The sequence below is a fragment of the Podospora pseudoanserina genome, chromosome 1 (assembly GCF_035222485.1).
Source record: "Podospora pseudoanserina strain CBS 124.78 chromosome 1, whole genome shotgun sequence".
NCBI classification, from domain to species: Eukaryota; Fungi; Ascomycota; class Sordariomycetes; order Sordariales; family Podosporaceae; genus Podospora; species Podospora pseudoanserina.
In genome coordinates, this window is record NC_085920.1 from 6,318,111 (window position 1) to 6,336,561 (window position 18,451).

At 52.5% G+C, this 18,451-nt stretch overlaps 7 protein-coding genes across 7 annotated transcripts; 4 read left to right on the forward strand and 3 right to left on the reverse strand.

The window, feature by feature from the left end:
• Window positions 1-750: 750 nt before the first annotated feature.
• On the reverse strand, window positions 751-4,647 carry prp10 (U2 snRNP component prp10; the record flags this gene model as incomplete). Its single annotated transcript, XM_062943048.1, is given in 3 exon segments — window positions 751-4,232; window positions 4,241-4,297; window positions 4,353-4,647. Coding segments are annotated over 3 exon segments (3,612 nt in total). The 5' UTR covers window positions 4,426-4,647.
• A 12-nt stretch (window positions 4,648-4,659) lies between these two features.
• Window positions 4,660-6,549, forward strand: QC764_117780 (uncharacterized protein). Its single transcript, XM_062943049.1, has 2 exons — window positions 4,660-5,575; window positions 5,903-6,549. Exons 1-2 carry the CDS (start codon window positions 4,934-4,936, stop codon window positions 6,467-6,469), a joined length of 1,209 nt encoding a protein of 402 aa, XP_062806103.1. The 5' UTR covers window positions 4,660-4,933; the 3' UTR covers window positions 6,470-6,549.
• A 110-nt stretch (window positions 6,550-6,659) lies between these two features.
• OGG1 (8-oxoguanine glycosylase ogg1) lies at window positions 6,660-8,200 on the reverse strand. Its single transcript, XM_062943050.1, has 2 exons — window positions 7,971-8,200; window positions 6,660-7,911 (listed from the first exon to the last, which is right to left on the reverse strand). Exons 1-2 carry the CDS (start codon window positions 8,041-8,043, stop codon window positions 6,713-6,715), a joined length of 1,272 nt encoding a protein of 423 aa, XP_062806104.1. The 5' UTR covers window positions 8,044-8,200; the 3' UTR covers window positions 6,660-6,712.
• Window positions 8,201-8,302: 102 nt separating this feature from the next.
• QC764_117810 (uncharacterized protein) lies at window positions 8,303-10,699 on the forward strand. Its single transcript, XM_062943051.1, has 6 exons — window positions 8,303-8,464; window positions 8,523-8,557; window positions 8,614-9,792; window positions 9,843-10,101; window positions 10,161-10,372; window positions 10,429-10,699. The coding sequence occupies exons 1-6, from the start codon at window positions 8,437-8,439 to the stop codon at window positions 10,453-10,455; spliced, it is 1,740 nt and encodes a 579-aa protein (XP_062806105.1). The 5' UTR covers window positions 8,303-8,436; the 3' UTR covers window positions 10,456-10,699.
• Window positions 10,700-11,403: 704 nt separating this feature from the next.
• On the forward strand, window positions 11,404-12,651 carry RPS13 (ribosomal 40S subunit protein S13). Its single transcript, XM_062943052.1, has 4 exons — window positions 11,404-11,823; window positions 11,894-11,926; window positions 12,143-12,174; window positions 12,230-12,651. Exons 1-4 carry the CDS (start codon window positions 11,622-11,624, stop codon window positions 12,416-12,418), a joined length of 456 nt encoding a protein of 151 aa, XP_062806106.1. The 5' UTR covers window positions 11,404-11,621; the 3' UTR covers window positions 12,419-12,651.
• Window positions 12,433-13,723, reverse strand: SDC1 (COMPASS (complex proteins associated with Set1p) component). Its single transcript, XM_062943053.1, has 3 exons — window positions 13,479-13,723; window positions 13,094-13,428; window positions 12,433-13,024 (listed from the first exon to the last, which is right to left on the reverse strand). The coding sequence occupies exons 1-3, from the start codon at window positions 13,572-13,574 to the stop codon at window positions 12,937-12,939; spliced, it is 519 nt and encodes a 172-aa protein (XP_062806107.1). The 5' UTR covers window positions 13,575-13,723; the 3' UTR covers window positions 12,433-12,936.
• QC764_117830 (uncharacterized protein) lies at window positions 13,494-17,999 on the forward strand. Its single transcript, XM_062943054.1, has 2 exons — window positions 13,494-14,491; window positions 14,542-17,999. Exons 1-2 carry the CDS (start codon window positions 13,980-13,982, stop codon window positions 16,622-16,624), a joined length of 2,595 nt encoding a protein of 864 aa, XP_062806108.1. The 5' UTR covers window positions 13,494-13,979; the 3' UTR covers window positions 16,625-17,999.
• Window positions 18,000-18,451: the final 452 nt, after the last annotated feature.

Here is an 18,451-nt window from a genome sequence, read left to right on the forward strand (position 1 = left end):
TGGAAGACCGCAACATGGGAAGTGGCGGTGTTAGAATTGGGGAGGGGACTGCTCTTGAAGAGACAGTGGGGGAAGGAGGTTAAGTGGGCTAGATGATGGGAATTTTCGAAGAAGAAATGGTGAAGCGTATGCTGTGTGACTGCAAATGATATATGCCTGGGTGCTTATGCTCCGTGGTGGACTGTTTGCTGGTCAGGCAAATGGGCTCAGGTAAAGGGTCCGGCTTGGTTGAAGTGAGCATTTCTGAGATGGTGCAGTTGGAGAAAGCCAATGAAGCCTGACTGTCGATAGTGGTAGATGTCCAGTTTAATCAGCAAGTTGGCCTGCTGTGTTGTGCTCTATCCCGTGGCTTGTTTGTTTATTGATGACAATCGGAGAGGACCCAACCCCTGAATGGATAGCGGCCCATAGCAGCATATGGCCATTCACCTAGGACAGTTGAAGAGCAGAAGTTTGATAGTAGTCACCTTGATGAACACAACATCAGGCAGTCACGAGACTGTAAACGACCATGACTTCAATCCCAACACATGAACACAAAACTTGTATCATTACATCTGTAAATACGCCTTCAACACCCACCATAGCCAACAGAAGCCCCCATCATCATAATATTTACTTCTTTCCATTTCTTCGACTCGCTTGCTTTTGTTTCCTACTCCCATCCTCTAAATATCACATGTCAAGAAAGCAAAGCCAACCACCACCTTCAACTACCAACCCCAGCACCACTACCACCCCGTCATCCCTTTACAAAACAATCGCCAACTCCCCCCTATCAACCCCCTCCTCCGCCAAATTAGGATAATACGGCACCATCGCATCCGCAGCCTGCACATACGCATCATTATACAACCTCCAATACGGCGTCCTCACCTTCCTCGCTGGATGGAAAAGCCCAGCCCAGACATAATTCAGCACCAACCCCGGCCCCACCGCCATCCTCACCGCTTCAATCGCTTCGACAATCCTGTCAATGACGTGCGGGCTCGTCTCAAACAGATTAGGATACAGCAAGTTCAGCAAGTGAACCATGGCATCTTCACACCCCAACCCTACCACGCCCAGCGCAATATGCTTGACGACTGAAGCGGCAGTTTGCCGATGGACTTGGTCACGGTCGATGAGGGCATCCTCCAAGAGGGGTGTAACAGCGTAGACATAGTCCTTGGCCATTTCGCCGATATACTCAAAGAGGAAAGAGAGCGACTTGAGAACACCGTTCTGAACGTTGAGTTCCGGCACCCGGTACTCGTTCATCAAGGCGGGGAGGACAGTGAAAGGAGCGCAAGTCTCGGCAACGATACCAATGGCAACGGCGGTATTGACACGTGACTGACGCTCCTGCACTCTGAGGTTGTTAAGAAGGGTGGCCAACACATCCTGGGGGCCGATGGCTTTGGCGATGAAGCCGAACGTGTTGTTGGCCGCGCGACGGATGCCCTTTTTGTGGGCTTTGAGCATATCCAACAGCTCAAAGCAGATTCTCATCCACTCGCGAGCGTTGACACTTTCCGGTCCGCGGTCGGCGATACGGCCGACCAGGTCAATAGTGTTTTCCTGGACTTTCTCATGTCGGTTGCGCAGGATGGGTGTGAGGCGTGGCAAGAGGTCCTTGATGGGTGGCTGCATTTGACTGATGCCCACCACAGTCACAATGGACCTCAGAGCACCAAGGATGGAGCCGAGAACTTCAGGATATTCTTCACCGAGGTATTCGTAAAGAACAACACCGAGCTTGCCCATCAAAGCGTCTTCGCCGCATTGCTTCATCACCATAGCAATTCTGGAAACAAGATCAGCAGCTTGCTGGCGAACTGTGGCAGACTTGTTGTTGAGACGCCAGAGAATTGTGCTGACGATCTGGGGGAGGTATGGCTTGCAGCGAGTGCCCAGAGCATTGACCACGGAGCCAAAACCGTTGAGCATGATGATGTCTTCAACGCTTTGCTCTTGGAAGGCGTGCAGGATACCATCGACAAGTCTCTCTTCCAACCGCTCGCCAATGTCTGCCGCACCCAGAGAGGCTACTATCTTTTCCACTGTCTCAACAGTCATTTTCCGGTAGGCTTCGCTTTCGTCCTTGAGGTTGACCACGATTCTCTCGAGAATCTCACTGACACCGACCTTTTGGCCGATATCGACCGTGGTCTCAACCACTTGACGGTAGTTGCGCTTATCCAAAGCCATACGCCGTACCCAGAAGCTCTTAAAGAAGTCGTCCAACACATGTTCCTTGAGATAACCAGCTGTGACACCATCCGTCGCGGCGCATTGAGAGATGACCTTGAGCACGACCTTCTTCATCTCCTCATCTGGCGAGGCAAACTCTCGCAAGAGAATCTCCATAATCTGACTTGTGTAGTAGTTTGCGTAGTCCTCGTCCATGAGGGGGATGATGTAGCCGACGGCCTTGAGGAACCCCGCCAGGCCCTTGCCTCGTTGCTTGCGAGCTCCCGTCCACAGGGGATTGAGGATATCATCGAAGCTCTCAATACCATATGGGTTGGAGGCTTCGGCAAGAGCAGCAATGGCCAAACTGGTGACTGTCCGTACCTTGGTCTGCTCATCGTTGAGGTTGGGGCCAATGCAGTCTACGAGCTGCTTCAGGTGTGGCAACACTGCACAGCCCATCAAGATGGGAATCTGCTGGACAATCTTCACACCGGTATGGCGCGCCTGCCACGACTTCTTGCTGCGGCACACGGCTCCCAGGAATGGCAGCAGGGCCGGAATACCCAAGGCCGAGGCCACCACAGCAAACGCTCTGGCAGTTGTGTTTCGTACGTATTCATCTACGTGATCGATATCGGGCCGCATGACACTGATCATGGTCGCGAGACCAGCGGCTTTGCTGAGGTTAGAAATAATCTCGCGACCTTCGACTCGTGCATAATAGTCCTGGTCAATGAGCAATGGCTCAATGACCACCAAGATCTTGTGGACATAGGGCCGAACCATATCATCCAGCTTGTAAAGGATACGGTCAATAACCTTGACAAGAAGATGGCGTTCCTGGTCCTCAAGGGTCTTCTCCATGAGTAGCGGGAGAATCTGGTTGAAGAGGGGTCCGGCGCCGAAGTTTCGAGCATTATCTGTAAGCTGCCTGAGTGCAGTCTTCCTCATCGGGGGAGTACCGTTCTTCACCTTCAACAACAGGCGCATGATCTTCCTCTCCTTCAGCTCTTCGACAGTCAGATCGTCTTCATTGGACCCGTCTGTGAGCTTGCCAAAGTACGCCATGTCCTCAGGCTTGAAAAACTGAAGATCACCAACACCGGGGATTTCCCTTGGAACTGCTTGCCCAGAGAGACGTGTGCTCTCAGGATCCTGCATCATGAAGCCTGTCTGTGGTGTTGGTGGCACTGCCAGCTTGTGCGTGGGCGCCCGGGTAGGGGCATATCCCGGGGGAGGCTCGAGAATCTTGTATCCATCGTCAGGACCAGGAAGCATAGCGTCGAGCTCCTCATCGCTGAGTGGCATGTACCGGCCGGCATCGGGGCCGAACGCAGTGGGGGGCAGAACAGCAGTTTGTGTAGGGTGCATCGGAGTGGCGAGACCAATGTTTCCAACGGGGGTGGCAGACGGCGCTTGATCCCATCTTGACTTCTTCTTTGCTTCTACTACAGTTCCATCAGCGCCAAGAACGGGCACAGAAGGTGCCTGATCCCAGCGCGAGCGCTTCTTGGGCTCTGCGGCTGCTGGGGCAGCCTCGGCGTCTGTAGTAGCAACATCCCATCTCTTTTTGCGCTTGCGGCCAGCGGCTGCTGCCTCGGTCGAACCGGCATCACCGTTCTCCTTGTTTCCGGCCTCCTCAATCTGGAGTGTAGGCTTATGTTCTTCAGTGGCACCGTCTTTCATCTTCTGTTCGATAGCTCGGCGCACGCGCTCCTCCTCACGCTCAATCTCGCGACTCTCCATAATCTCGCGATAGCTCATTCCATCCTCAGCAGCGGCAGCCTGGCGATTGGCGGCGAAGGGGTCGGCGCGGGTAGGGGTCAGAACGCGATCAAATCGACGCTTCTGGTAATCGGTTTCGCGATCTGTGATGCGGTTGCTCTTCTCGCCACGACCAGCGAGAATGTCGTCTTCTTCCACTCCATTTCCACGCGCAAACTCATCTATCTGGGCACGGGTAGCAGTGTACTGTCCGACGAGGCGGCGCGAGCTATCGGCGTCGGCCATGTCCTCATCGTCGTCACCATCTTGAGCGGGGAGGGAGGTGTGATAGCCTGCAAACTTGTCGGCGCCGTTGGCACTTCGATCGTAGAGGTCGGTATCCCAGGCCTCATTAAGGCTGGCCTTGGTTGACGAGTCAGCACGCTGATTGGCCGGGTCGAAGGTCTTTGAACCTTTTTTCGCAGCGGCAGCCGCGTTTCGCTCGGCCTGGAGCTTGCGAATCTGATCAAATTCCGCGTCCGACATGGTACTGCTGCCCACACGGCACTGTGCTCATCCCATTCGGGTAGGTTGTTGTTGAAGTGAGGAAGTAAGTGACGACGCGATCGGTAGTGGATGGCTCGTTCGTTCTTGGGGCGATGGGGAGGGAGTATCGCGATGGTGGTCGTTGTTGGATGGACGTTGAACGTGGGTCAGGACGTGGACGTGGACGTGGACGTGCGGGTGAGACTGGATCGTGGATGGAGCAAGCACCTTTGCCTTGTTGAAATTTTGGCGGCAACCGCAGCCGCAGGCCAAGAGCGAGCCGCGCTAAGATCTTGGCAGCAGATCGCTGTTACATAAGCTGGTCTAGGCTCACAACCTCACTTTACTTCACTGGGGCATTGGAGCTCCAATTCATCAACCGCGACTCGATTTCTTTACAAGTGCTGGGTGCTGTGGCCCATTGTGTTACAACTAAAGCGATGGAGATTTGTTCGACTTGAATTCTTTTTCTTCTTTTCGTTTTCGTTTCGTTCTCTTCGTACTTACGATGTCATCTTCCAGTCGCTGCTCGCTTTACGCAGAGCTGCTAGCCAATATCCGCCAAATTTCACTGGTCGCTTCTCTCACATCGCCCAGTGATGCCTCCACCAGAGTTGCTGTGGCTGCTGACGGAAGCACCATCGAGTTGACACATCATGGCGAGGTTCACAAAATCAGTTTGCCTGCCAAGATACCTCTTGGCAGTACACTCCTTCCCATCGATCAGAGGCAAAACGGGACCACGGCTCTGTCATGGCGATTGCCACTTGATGGCACGGTTCCCCAACCGCATCTCTCTTCTGATACCCCCGCCTGGTCAGCGACAGACTTCGACGTCGGCGTCCAGGTCGCTTGCAGGAATTGCAATACCGTCGTTGTGGAGGAGGGTACAGTAAAGGTCTGGAAAGACTTGCCAAGTGAGAACTGGGCCGAGATGATGGAATTCTGGCATTGTCACAAGCCGGATCACCATCATGAGGATGGACACGAGCACGGGCATTCCCGTGATGAGCACTTTGGCAAGGCAGATGAAAAGAGCCTGGCTGCTCGAGGCTATGGGGCTTCATCCATCATCTCAGCTCAACCAGGTGTCGGTTTTGTTGACTTGACAACGATCCTTTTTACCGAACGCGATTGCCAGAATATCACGGTAAGTTCTTGACATGACAGCATGAGTATGTATTTGTGTGGGTATGAAGAAGGTAACCCGGCCGGCTTTGCCTCCCAATGGCGTGGTTACCGATACAAGTGCCCTAGATGAAGCAACTATCGTTCAACCTGTTCAACAGAAACCACTGGATTGTTTACGAACCTCCTTAACAGGACGGATTGTTTCTTTCTGGTGGTGAACGAACCTCTGCATTTCACCGGGTGATTCATAAGTCGAGAATACCCCGGGATACCACGAGGGACATGCCATTCCCATTCTCGTTTCGTTCATAGCCAGTCGGCCAGTAGCTGACACACGTGTATCTAGTACTCAAACTCAGCCTTTGAGCAAGGGTCATTAAATAGACAAGATCTGCCATTGACCAACAACCGCAGCTTGAATGTTTTTTGCTCTTCCTGCCACTCTCAACTCGGCTTCTACGTCTTTCGGACAGCAGCTGTCACCCTTCTAAAGTGGCAGATGTCTTGCAAGTCCGCATCTGGTTCAGCACCAGGCATCACTGATTGCCTGGCCGCGACTATCATCTCCACCATCTCGCGGTCTGCCTCGTCAAAGTCGCTCATCATGCCCATTAATGAGACAGAATCGGAAGTCAAACAGACGGTGATTTACGCGTGGGTGCTCAACGCTAATATTGTGTACTCATCGAGTAATGGGGCGTTGGGAAGACCAGCTATCAAGCTGTTGTATCAGAAGATACCGCGAGAGGAAGCGGACAAGATGTTGGAGGCGGTGACGTGTGAGGCGCAGGAGATCAACCTGCCGGCGATCGCTATTGAGAAGGTGGTCGAGCATTTGGATGAGAGTAACTGGTTGTTACCGGAGAAGGAAAGGGTGTTTAGGGAGTGGAGGGTGGGGTTGTTGACGAGATGATTTGATGGATTATTAGCAAACGAAAAAGAGCGCCCCGTTATACCATTACGCGATGCCACCAGTTGAAAGCTCCTCAAAACACTCCGCAACTGTAGTCCCAGGTGTGCCGCATTGTGTGTCATCCAAATATTATGTAACTACACCCGGACGCTCCTGCGTGTTCTATTCCAAGTTAAACGAGCAGGAGAAGTCGCTGAAGATACCATCCTACATCCCGTTGTATCGTACACCACTCCCCCCTCATCATTGACTTTCCCTCGCCTTTATCCTCTTACTCACCCTTCTGGTCGTCGTACTCGTCGTCGAAACCTGCGACACCTGCGAGCTAAGCGTCAACCCATCCATTACATCCTCCATTTTGACATCTTCATCCCTTTGCTGCGACTCCTCCTTGACAGCCTTCCTTTTTCTCGTGCTCGAAACCGTCAACTCTTCATTTTTCACCACTCTTGCCACTTCTTGCTTTACCACCTTCTCCTTCTTCACAACCACGCCGGCATTTTCCTTGTCCTCTTCTTCTTCTTTCTTCCCCTTCTTTCCTGTCTTCGCCTGCTCAGCAAACGACTTGAGGTTAGCAGTGAAAAGAACACTCTGCGCCCAACCCGCGTACTCCCCCCAGATGTTCCTGAAATGATCCCCTACACTCTCATACATCCCCTTTGTAAAAGTTTTGCTTTTGGACTTTCCACCGAAATTGTAATCTCGCTGTGCGATCTGCCAGACGTGCGTGTCGATTGGAACAGATTCCCACCACCCCAACCCCATCAAACAAACACAATCAGACACTTTGGGTCCAACACCTGCTAGTTCAAGCAATGCCTCATGTGCCTTGCGATAAGTGGGCTTCTCCCCAGGTTGAAACTTGGGGTTATCCGCTGGTGGTACGGCCGGGTTGCGAATTTGATCCAACCACCCTTTTGGTCGTTGCTGAGAGATGATTTGCGCGGTATCGGCGATGTATTTGGCGCGGTAGCCAAATCCGAGAGAGCGGAGGTGGGATTCAACCTCTGGTCCGGAGAGGGCTTCTGGTGAGGGGAAGTCATGGAAGGGTTCCCCTGATATGGTGGTGATGTAAGGGCCGTAGTGGAGGCAGAGGTTGTTCACCATGGAGCTGATTCGCGAGATGTTGTTGTTGGAGCTGCAGATGAAGGAGATGAGGGTTTCCCAGGCGTCTTGGTTCAAAATGCGGATGCCGGTGAAGGAGGAGCAGCGCCGAGCGAAGTTGGGGTCGGTGGTGGACCATTGGGTGTAGAGCTGGGTGAGTGGAACGCCGAGGGAGAGGTAGGATTGTAAGAGGGGGAGGGTGGTTTCATGTGGGGGTGGGTTGATGGCGGGGAGGGTGCATTTGTATGAGAGATGAGTTGGGGATTGGGTCAGGGTGATGAGGCGGTTGGAGAGGACGCAGTGCCATTCATTGTTTATTTTACGCCAGCGGAAGGATTCTAAAGGGGGTATGAGTATGGTGGTGATGAAGTGAATGGATGAGAGCGGTGATACATACGTCCACAGCGAAGGGTTGTGTCGATACAGAGCTCGGCTAGGCTCAGGGGTAATTTTCGCCATTCGGAGGCCATTGTGAGATGGTAGATTGCTCCACTGAGCTACAGTAAGGGATGAAGGAGAGTTTTGGACTGAAAAGTGAGGAATATTCAAAAAACCTCAGGAGTGAGCTTTGAATAGAGATGTACCAAGCTCGCACTGCCTGCCTGCCTGCCTGCCTGGAGATGTTGCTGGTTGAGGAACCAGGGGCAACTGCAATTGGAGCTAGGCCCCACTCGGCTTAGTGCAGCTGGGGAGTGTGCCAAGCATCCGCATGGTCCAGGTTCGCCATCCCAAAAAAGTTCCAGCCTCGCGACAACCTTTGAGACTGACTTGACGACTCGCATCACAGCTTTTTTCGGCAACCATTTTTACCGAAAGTCCTGCACCCAAACATCAATTCTGGTTTACCGGGACTGGCAGCAGAGATGAACGGAGATAACTACTCCTCCAGAGGTTTGTTTTTTTTCTGCTGTCCAATTGGGCAGCTCCGCAGCTAACCGACGCGCAATAGACAGTGGTCGTTACGGCTCATCTCGCGATCATCAGGTGAGTTGGCTACATGCATTACAATTCTTCTCGGCGATAGTGCTTACAATTTATAGTCCTCCAGACGTGATCGCGACGATAGACGCGACCGTGGTGACCCCCGCGACAGCAGAGGTAGCAGGAGACGGTCCAGATCCCCACCAGATTATCGTAGCGGCGGTAGATCTCGTCGCGACGAAGGTGCTGGCGGCGGAGATGTCGACGCATATTCTTCCAGCCGAAGCCATCGTGATAGAGAGCGCGAGGACCGATACACTGGAGGACGGGATCGCCGAGGAGGGGATCGTGGCGGTGATAGGGAATGGGACCGGGACAGAGGTGGCCGAAGCAGGCGTGACGACGACGATGGGAGACGCGAGCGCCGCGGGGAGCGCCCTGATCGGGATGTTATCGACGATCGCCGGGGTGGTGGAAGACGCGGTGGTGGCGATAGGGACGCCGACAGAGAGAGGGAAAGGGAACGCCGTCGCAGTGCATCGCCGCCCCCCAAGAAGCGCGAACCCACTCCCGACTTGACCGATATCGTGCCGATCCTCGAACGCAGACGACGTCTTACACAATGGGATATCAAACCACCCGGATACGACAATGTCACGGCCGAACAAGCCAAGCTTTCGGGCATGTTCCCGCTTCCAGGAGCCCCCAGACAGCAGGCCATGGATCCAACGAAGTTGCAGGCCTTCATGAGCCAGCCAGGTGGAGCGGTCAATAGCGCTGCTCTCAAGCCCACGAACTCCCGCCAGGCCAAGCGCTTGATTCTGTCAAATATCCCCGCCTCAGCAACCGACGACAGCATCGTCAACTTCTTTAACCTACAGCTCAACGGCTTGAACGTCATTGAGCAGACGGACCCATGCCTTCTCTGCAACATCTCCCCAGACCGGTCGTTTGCTATGCTTGAGTTCCGCAACAATACAGATGCGACGGTGGCGCTGGCTCTCGACGGCATCACGATGGATGCTGATGATCACCAGGCGAACGGAAACGGTGCTGCGGCCACAGGGTTGAAGATCCGTCGGCCGAAGGATTACATTGTCCCTGCGATCGTGGAGGACCCCAACTATGACCCCGACTCCAGTGTGCCATCAACCAATGTTGTTGATGGCCCGAACAAGATCAGTGTTACCAACATCCCTCCTTATCTCACCGAAGATCAGGTTATGGAGCTTCTCGTTAGCTTTGGCAAGCTCAAGTCGTTTGTGTTTGTGAAGGATAATGGCACACAAGAGCCAAGGGTAAGCATTCTTGACATGTCAGTTGAATGTTCTACTCTAACATAGCATAGGGCATTGCGTTCTTGGAGTACGCCGATTCCAGCGTCACGGATGTTGCAATCAGTGGTCTCAACAACATGATGCTTGGAGAGAAGGCGCTCAAGGTTCAGAAGGCCAGCATTGGCATCACCCAGGTTGCTGGTGAACTCAGTGTCAACGCCATGTCTATGCTTGCTGGTACTACTCCCTCGGACAATGACGCCGGTAGAGTCCTCCAGCTCCTAAACATGGTCACTGCGGATGAGCTCATGGATAACGATGATTACGAAGGTTTGTCGCTTCTTCTGCCTTGTATCATTACTTTGCGGGTTGCTAACGTCATGAACTAGAAATTCGTGATGATGTACAAGAGGAGTGCGAGAAGTTTGGCAAGATCGTCTCCCTCAAGATTCCTCGGCCGGTCGGTGGCAGCCGACAGTCAGCCGGCGTGGGCAAGATCTTCATCAAGTTCGAGAACCATGAAGCCGCCAACAAGGCTCTCCGGGCTTTGGCCGGGCGGAAGTTCGCTGACCGGACTGTGGTGACGACATATTTCCCCGAGGCATGCCCTACCAACTTACTGAGCCCATCGAGTATGAATGCTAACAATGACCACAGGAGAACTTCGATGTTAATGCGTGGTAAGAAGGCACGGAAGGGGAGGATTGGTATGGTTGTAGATTGCCAACTGGCGGGAGGGTAAAGCGGTCACTCAAAGGGTTCAGCAGTTCTCTAATCACGGTAGAGATGCAATGTACAATTATCTAGCGAGGTCTGGGAAGGAGTGCAATGCATTTGAGTCAATTAGAGTCGGTGATACAGTACGGTAATCATCTTGTTGCATTTGGACACACCGATACTACGATGTTCTGTGCAGGATTTGTGATGACCGTTCCGCCTACCAAGAGCTGGATGTGTTCGATGAGATTGTGGATTGATCTTAAATACCCCCAAGCTATGATCTGGAGGGAATATCATAAGAGAGACATCAGGCATTGATTCAGGCATCAAGAAGTAGTGGACAAATGAATTATTACATGTTAATATGCTAAACAGCCATGAAGGCTTAATCATCTATTTTGCAAACGCCAAGTCATAGGATCTATTGTCATGTTAGCCATGTTCAGAGAAAGGTGATAAGAACATGATATGATGAGAGCCAAAATCAGAAGTCCTGTTAAATCATCGAGCCCCGAAGGACTCTAGCATAAGAGGTACCAGAATATAATTGTAATGTGTTTGATCATCATGTAAGGCTCGGGGGAGGTGCAGATTGTGCAGTGATAAAACGTACCATGATGAAAAGTGTGTCGAGTCGACTGCTGTTGTGAGTTCCATGCAGGACCAGTCCCTGTGTCGAACCCAAAAAATCATGCCTTATCCCCGTACATTCTGCCGCAAGTATCACGTCGCAGTTGGGAGGAACGAGACATGCTTTCTCGAGAAGACCGAGCCGCAGTGGTTGTCGTGTGGTGCAGAACAAGAGGAAGTGAAAGAGCTGCGAAAAATTTCCAGATTTAAACATCGAAGCTCCTGTCTCCACCAGCTCCGAAGCTCCGCCAAGAGTTCGGTGGGACATTCACTTCACGTGATCCAGGATCAGCTGCCTGGCCAATCACAGTATGACCCTAAGCTTGGCGGTCCCAATTTTTCCGCCCACAGAGTCCGGAATATCCATTCAGCCTGGGGTAAATTTCACGAACGTCTGTTGAAACCTCTTCTTGATTTTCGAGACCGACCAGCCAGCGCCAAATCCGCCCAACGAACGATCCGTCAACAGTCGATCACCACCTCAAAAACCACCAGCCAAAATGGGTCGTCTTCACTCCAAGGGAAAGGGCATTTCTGCCTCCGCCATCCCCTACTCCCGCAACCCCCCCGCCTGGCTCAAGACCACCCCCGAGCAGGTCGTTGATCAGATTTGCAAGCTCGCCAAGAAGGGTGCTACCCCTTCCCAGATCGGTGTCATCCTCCGTGACTCCCACGGCGTTGCCCAGACCAAGGTCGTTACTGGTATGTTTTTGAACGATGGGAAATACTGGAGAAGCGAGTGTAGAATATGGTGCTGACTTAGAGACCATAGGCAACAAGATCCTCCGTATTCTCAAGAGCAACGGTATGTCGTGAACAGCACTCACCCCTCCCAGGAATACCTCTAGACGAAAGCGCAACGAGACACCGGTCTGCTCGAGACGTCGTCCTCGGCTTCCCCGTCCGTTCGATCGAGACGAGCAGCGGCCTCGGTTGACGCCAGGTGGATAAAAGACTACAAGAGATGGAAATATATTATGCCTCTGTTTGGTCATGTGCTGACAGAGTGATGGAATTGCAGGCCTTGCCCCCGCTCTTCCTGAGGATCTCTTCGTAAGAACCCCCCAAATCCCTAATATGTATAGATTTTACTGACTCTCCCCTTCAGTCCCTGATCAAGAAGGCTGTCGCTGTCCGCAAGCACCTTGAGCGCAACCGCAAGGACAAGGACGGCAAGTTCCGCCTTATTCTCATCGAGTCCCGTATCCATCGTTTGGCCCGTTACTACAAGACCGTCGGTGTCCTCCCCCCCACCTGGAAGTACGAGTCCTCTACTGCCAGCACCCTCGTCGGTTAAGCGATGAGACGGTGATTACGGCCGAGCCGAGAAGAGTTGAACCTCTCGGTGAGGTGGTATTGGGTGGTGATATGGATCTCTTGGTTGGGAAAATAACAAATACCCCTTGTGTATCTTTTGCAGGTTTGGTAAACCACACGGCCATACGGAGTCGGGGAGTCACGGGGAATGGAAAGGAAACTTGCATTTCACGGCTAGATCTTTTTATACAAACTGCGAATTGCACAGGAGGGTATCCAAGTTCATATCATGTCAAGTGTGGTGTCTGAATTGCATGTGCCATGCCGAAGTCAACCTTGATGATAACACGTCGCAATGCTTTGCTTTTCATTGCTGCAGTCCAAATGCCAATTCGGTGTCTCCTATGTTCGAAATTGCAATGACCATTCGCCCGAACGCCATATTTCCCGTCCATAACCGCCTTTTCCTCTTCATGAAGTTGAACCTTGTCCATTTCCCGCAGTCGCCTCTTATTTTCGCATTTCTTACAGCGCGGTCGGTGACATCGCGAAGAAATTCTACTCCCCCTTTTGCCCTCCCTGCTGCTCAATCTCGTTGCTTCTCTGGAGGAGATACTCCCCCAGGACTCTCAATGGGTCTTTTGGTCTGTCATTGTACTATCAGTCACTTCGCCCTTCTCGCCTGCCATACATTCAGTGGGACAAGAGGACTTACTGCTCCCTGGCAACGAGCTTCATACCCTCCAGCAAAACACCCGTGATCTTGGAGTTGATGTACTGCCTAACTGGCGCGCCGTGGAGAGGGGGTTCAGAGGGCATCGGGATGGTAGTTGTTTGAGCGGTGGTGTTGGTTGGAGGGGGGACAGTAGCTTGTTGTTCTGGTGGGTGAACGGAGGTTGCGCGCGAGTTGGAGGCTGTTGCTGGCGCGGTGAAGCCTGGGATGTGGGGGAGAGGGATTGGGGTGGTTGTTCGGGGTGTTGGGGTGCTGCTGTGGGGAAGCGGAGGGGGTTGTTGTTGTTGTTGTTGCTGCTGCTGCTGCTTGCGAGGGAGAGGCATTGTTAGAGATTTGTCGCTGTAAGGGGGTGAGAAGGGAGACGTACTGGGGCTGATGGCGCATCGGTCATGGGGGTGTCGATTGATGGGTTGACAAGGCCATTTGTGGCTTCTGGGAGAGGAGGTTGTTGTTGATCTGCCATGGTTGAGATTTGTGGGGCGGGTGTATATAGGTCTTGAACAAACAGAGTGAGGGTTGGCGGTGACAAGCCTCGGCGACAAGGTAGCTTGTCACGATGCGATTGCGATTTGCGATTTCGGTGGAGGAGCTCTCAGTCTGGAAGCTCCAGCTTCGGTTCGTGCTTTGCGCAAATTGCCCCACCTTTGTTGACACGCAGTCACGGGATTTGGTGTTAGCTTGGCTTTTTGGCTCAATGATTTGGACAGGGGAGGTTCGCGCTTTCGTCCTTCTGCCTGGTTTGCATTTTTTTTTTTTGGTGGAATGGCTACCGAAAATGCACGGCTGGAGTGAGGACATGCAACCTTCTTTCTCTTTTTATCCGCCATGATACCACAGAGCCTTGGTTCTGTTTCTTCTCTTATACGCAATGGATCGTTTTGTGCAGCGATCCAAGTCTAGCACGAGCCGGTCACCGCTTGCCACTGGATCCGGAAATTCCAACAAGAGGCCTGAGGGAGCTGCGCAACGGACTACTCCAACGAAACGGAGAAGGGTTGCCGAGCTGAAGGAGAGCGGCGATGAAGACGATGAATTTGACTTGCCAACCTTGACCAAGAGTATCAGGGACAGCGAGGATGAAGCCCCCAAAATGCCACCACGCCAGACAGCAATTGAGAGCTCTTTGCCGGCTGTCCCGATAGATAAAGAAGCGATAGAGCAGTATGAGGCCATGCGCTCCTCTCAACCACAGATCGATGAAGACAATACCACTACCAGGTTCGAAAAGCGGCAATGGGTCCCAGGAAAGAGCTCTATCTATGTCGATGCCTTCAACCTTGCATTGGAGACCGTCTTGGAGGATGAATCGCCTTTGTTTGATATCAAAGAGAAGCATGTCTTTGAGCAATGGCGAGGCTTGAGCTATGAGACTCAGTATCTGTGCGTGCAATTTCAGTCCATCATCCATACCACGTTCTGACAAGGTACAGGTATGTACGTCTCTTTCTGCGCAAGACTGCCTCTTGGCATCGCGTGGAACGGCTGCATTCTTCTTACAGCAACGATATCACCGATGTTGATCTTGCTATTGAGAACCTTTTGGAGCCCCGGGAGTTGCCAGGTGACAGCAGTAATTCTCCAGAAGAGACACGATCTGAGGGTCTCGAAGTGTGGTCATTGGGCGACACTTTTACCTTTGCGGATGACTCTCAAGAATACATCAAAACTATGGCAGACGCCACTCCGTTATTGAGTCTTGACGAACTCAAGGCACTTGCAAAGGATGCCAAGGTTAAGGGGAAGAACAAAGCCGATCTAGTCAAAGCGCTCTGTCACACAAGTGCTCGACAGGCCGGCTTGCTGTCCTTGGGTCTAAGTCGGCAAAATACTAATGAATCGATAGCCTCGCGAGACCAGGAGCCAGAAGACAATCAAGAAAAAACGGAAGTAAACAGGGATTCTCACTTTCTCAGGAAGATACTTGCTACCACAGGGCCACTCATCAGGCTCTCCGAGCCCATCTTCAAACTCTTCGAGCGTGTTCATCTGGTCTTCTACCGGTCAACCGAATGGACCGAGAACTCACTGACGGCGATCATCCTGGCTAAGATTGCACGAAGGAACTACCCAGACTATATCGTCTGCAGATCCTCCAACATATTCGACTCCCGCCAGAGCCTCCTGGAGTTCGAGCTCTCGATGCGCAAAGACTTCGAGGTGGACAAGGTTCTCGAGTTCAATGGCCCACCAGGTGAAGCAGGGTTCCTCAAGGTCCTCGAGATCTTTGAGGGCATAGCTGAACGATGGAGAGAACTTCTCAGGCAGGAACAGCACCGCGAAAATCATGTATACGAGTTTGGCGAAGGGAGTTACCTTCGTCGGTTCAACGCAGCTCACGCCTTCACTCGGGTCGCTCACAAAGCTGCCTACGTCCTTGGCCGTCTACACCGATATCGGGAAGAACACGCGCTTCTCACCGAGTTGCTCAGTCAGCATCTCTTCCATCCAGCCCGCCGCGGATCGTGGTATCAACGCAAGGCCTTACTGGAGGAACGGTACATGTGGGAAGTGGATCCAGACCCTGTATCAACCAGTCCCGAAACTCAGAAGAAGCACTGGCAACAGATTGCTCTCATCACCTGCGAGACGGGACTGGAGGATAGAGACTGTCACCTGATCTATCACTACGACCTCCAAAAGCGCCTTCTCAAGCTTGAAAAGAGATTACGGGTGCCACGTCGTCTGCAGCATGACTTTGGTCATGTAAAGCTACGGGAACCGGAAGAGCATAACGTTCAGGGCATCCAGTTGGTTCGAGATGACCCGGATCCCAAAGGCAAGAACGGCCGCGGCCTGAGCACCAAGACGACGTGGCTCGACGAACTAGGCGAGCTTGACGAGGATGGAGAACCAGCTCATGTCAGTGTTGAGGAAATGTGCCTATCATACTATCGCCACGAGGGCTGGAAAGGCTACCACAGTGAAGGTGGAATTCTCCGAACATTGTTTGCTTACTTGTTCTTCGACATCTTATTCGTCTATGTTCCCAATGTTTTCCAGACGGCTTTCCAAACATGCCCCCTCGATCTCCACACGGATGCATTCTACCCAGCCCGGGCCAGTCAGATCAACCATCGGCTTGTCGAGATTGCCAACGGTGGTGGCGAGAAGATTTTGCGGGAGGTTTACGAGCGGGAGCATGAGAGGCAAACCTGCGTGGTAGGCTTGAACTGGGACTTTGAAATCGAGGACTTGGTAGAGTTGGTCTCCTGTTTCAACAGGGCTGCCCTTGCTGCCGTATGCAAAGTCATGTCAGAAGACTATAGGGCACGCGGAGGCGGCGTGCCAGATCTCGTGCTGTGGAGGACAGCCGGAGACGAAGCCCAAACCAATCGAGATGACATCATCAACAACAACATTGACCGAAAAGGAGAGGTCATGTTTGCCGAAGTCAAGAGTGCAAACGACCGCCTCAGTGATACACAACGACTATGGATCCACGTACTCACAGGCGCAGGAGTGAGGGTTGCGCTGTGCAATGCCGTGGCACGAGAGGTGCGAACATTGCTGTGATGGAAACATCACATCACATTGTTTCTCGGCCCTACTGGAGGACATCACGCTCCTCCGTCGAAGTGTGACAAGATGGAAATAGCAACATGCGTTCCTTGGTCCTGGGTTCGTCACGGAAATACCGAGCAATATCATATGGCTACTAACCTCAAGCACTCCATGCGGCACAGCTTCAAGGGCTCTGGCGGAGAGACCATCGCCGGGTTAGAGTTGGGATGCATGGTAGCACACGTGGAGGCCTAGGAAACACAAGATCAAAGAGTCCCAATATAGGAAGTTCATCACGACGGTTCGTTTCAAAACGTTCTACCCGCCTTCGAAACATGCAGATGCAGAGATCCCGTCGGCGTCAGGATTCAAGGGATTGATTCGACGTGAGAGACCCCCGGATTCGTTTCAGTTTCAGATTGTGGGTTCCGTTTCAGTCGAATTATCCCTCTTGCCCTTCCACTCGGCTACGGCTTCGTCACATTCTCTCGAGATTAACTTTGTCCTTGGGTAAAATACGCAAAAAGATACAATCTAATCTCTTTCGCTTGGGTGGGCTCTCTCGAGGGCAGACTCCCCCGATCATCTTCTGCACGGTCAATTTGGGGGGAAGGGCCAATGAGATGCGGTAGCTGGGAATTTCCGGAATGCTTTGCTGACGCGCGCTGCGCACACCGAGAGACCGCATCTGCTCACCCTGGCTTTTCTCCAAGGTGGTGTCCTTCTCAAAATCAGAGCCGTTGCGGGAGATTGTCTGTCTCTGGGCTAGCTTCCTCAGCCGAATTCCGATGCAAGAGATGCCGTCAACCGCTCTCTTGCAGGAGGAAAAAGATGCCTACCTACGGAGCAGGACTTCGGGGAGGAGGGTGCTTACTACGCAACAGCAAGCTCTGTGATATCTCGATATGAGCCAGATCACCGGGACAGCGAACAGGAAGCTAATAGCAGCAAACGAACACCTAGAATCTAATCATTCTTGATAAACCCCTCTCCCGATGATCATCAGCATTCCAGCCCTTTCATCCTAGCGGAAAGAAAAAAGTCCATCTCAAACAGCCAGCTTCAAAGATGCGGTCCGGACGCAGTCCCGCCGGGCGCTTAACTCCCCCCCATATCCAGCCAATCACGGCGTCCGCGCCAGGGGGGATAAGCTGCAAATGCAGTGACGACACACACGGAAAGAGGAACAAATTTTGGAGAGAGAGAGAAAGAGAGGAGGGCAAAGATGCTGCCCCACTCTGCCTGTTGAGTTGAGCGCTTAGCTACCCTGGTTGTTACTGGGGAGCGGACCAGTCACGGCGGCCCGTGGGGCATGACCATGTGGGCGGATTTTTATGGGGATTTTGCGCTAGGGGGGCAAGGCTAGGCTGTTCTGGGGTAGGTAGGGGTGTTGCTGCTTTAAGAATTTGGGTTGGGGGGGAGGGAGGAGGCAGCTTGGGATGCTCGCTGCCGAGCACTTGGTACCGCAGTTTTGTTCTCATCACCTTCAAGAGAAGATCATAAAAGTCCTAAGAATAGTTTTGTGTTTGACGAAGGAGAAGGACTCTTGAATGAAGATGATCAAAAGCAGAAACTACACCTTGCGTAATATAACCGCCTTGCTGCTGCTGCCCCTCATCAAACCTCAAAGCTCCAAAATGACACCAACCACTTTAATAACACCATACGTAGCATCCAGCTTGTCACCTGCCTGTCACTTTTGCTTGTCTGCTTCCTCCTCGACAAGCAAGCAAACCAACATGTTGAAATCTGGGCATTGCATGTCTAAGAAAGTTCAAGATTTTCGCCTAGACATTAGTAGAGAGATTAGATCCCGCAAGTTTAAAGGTAGGTAGATGA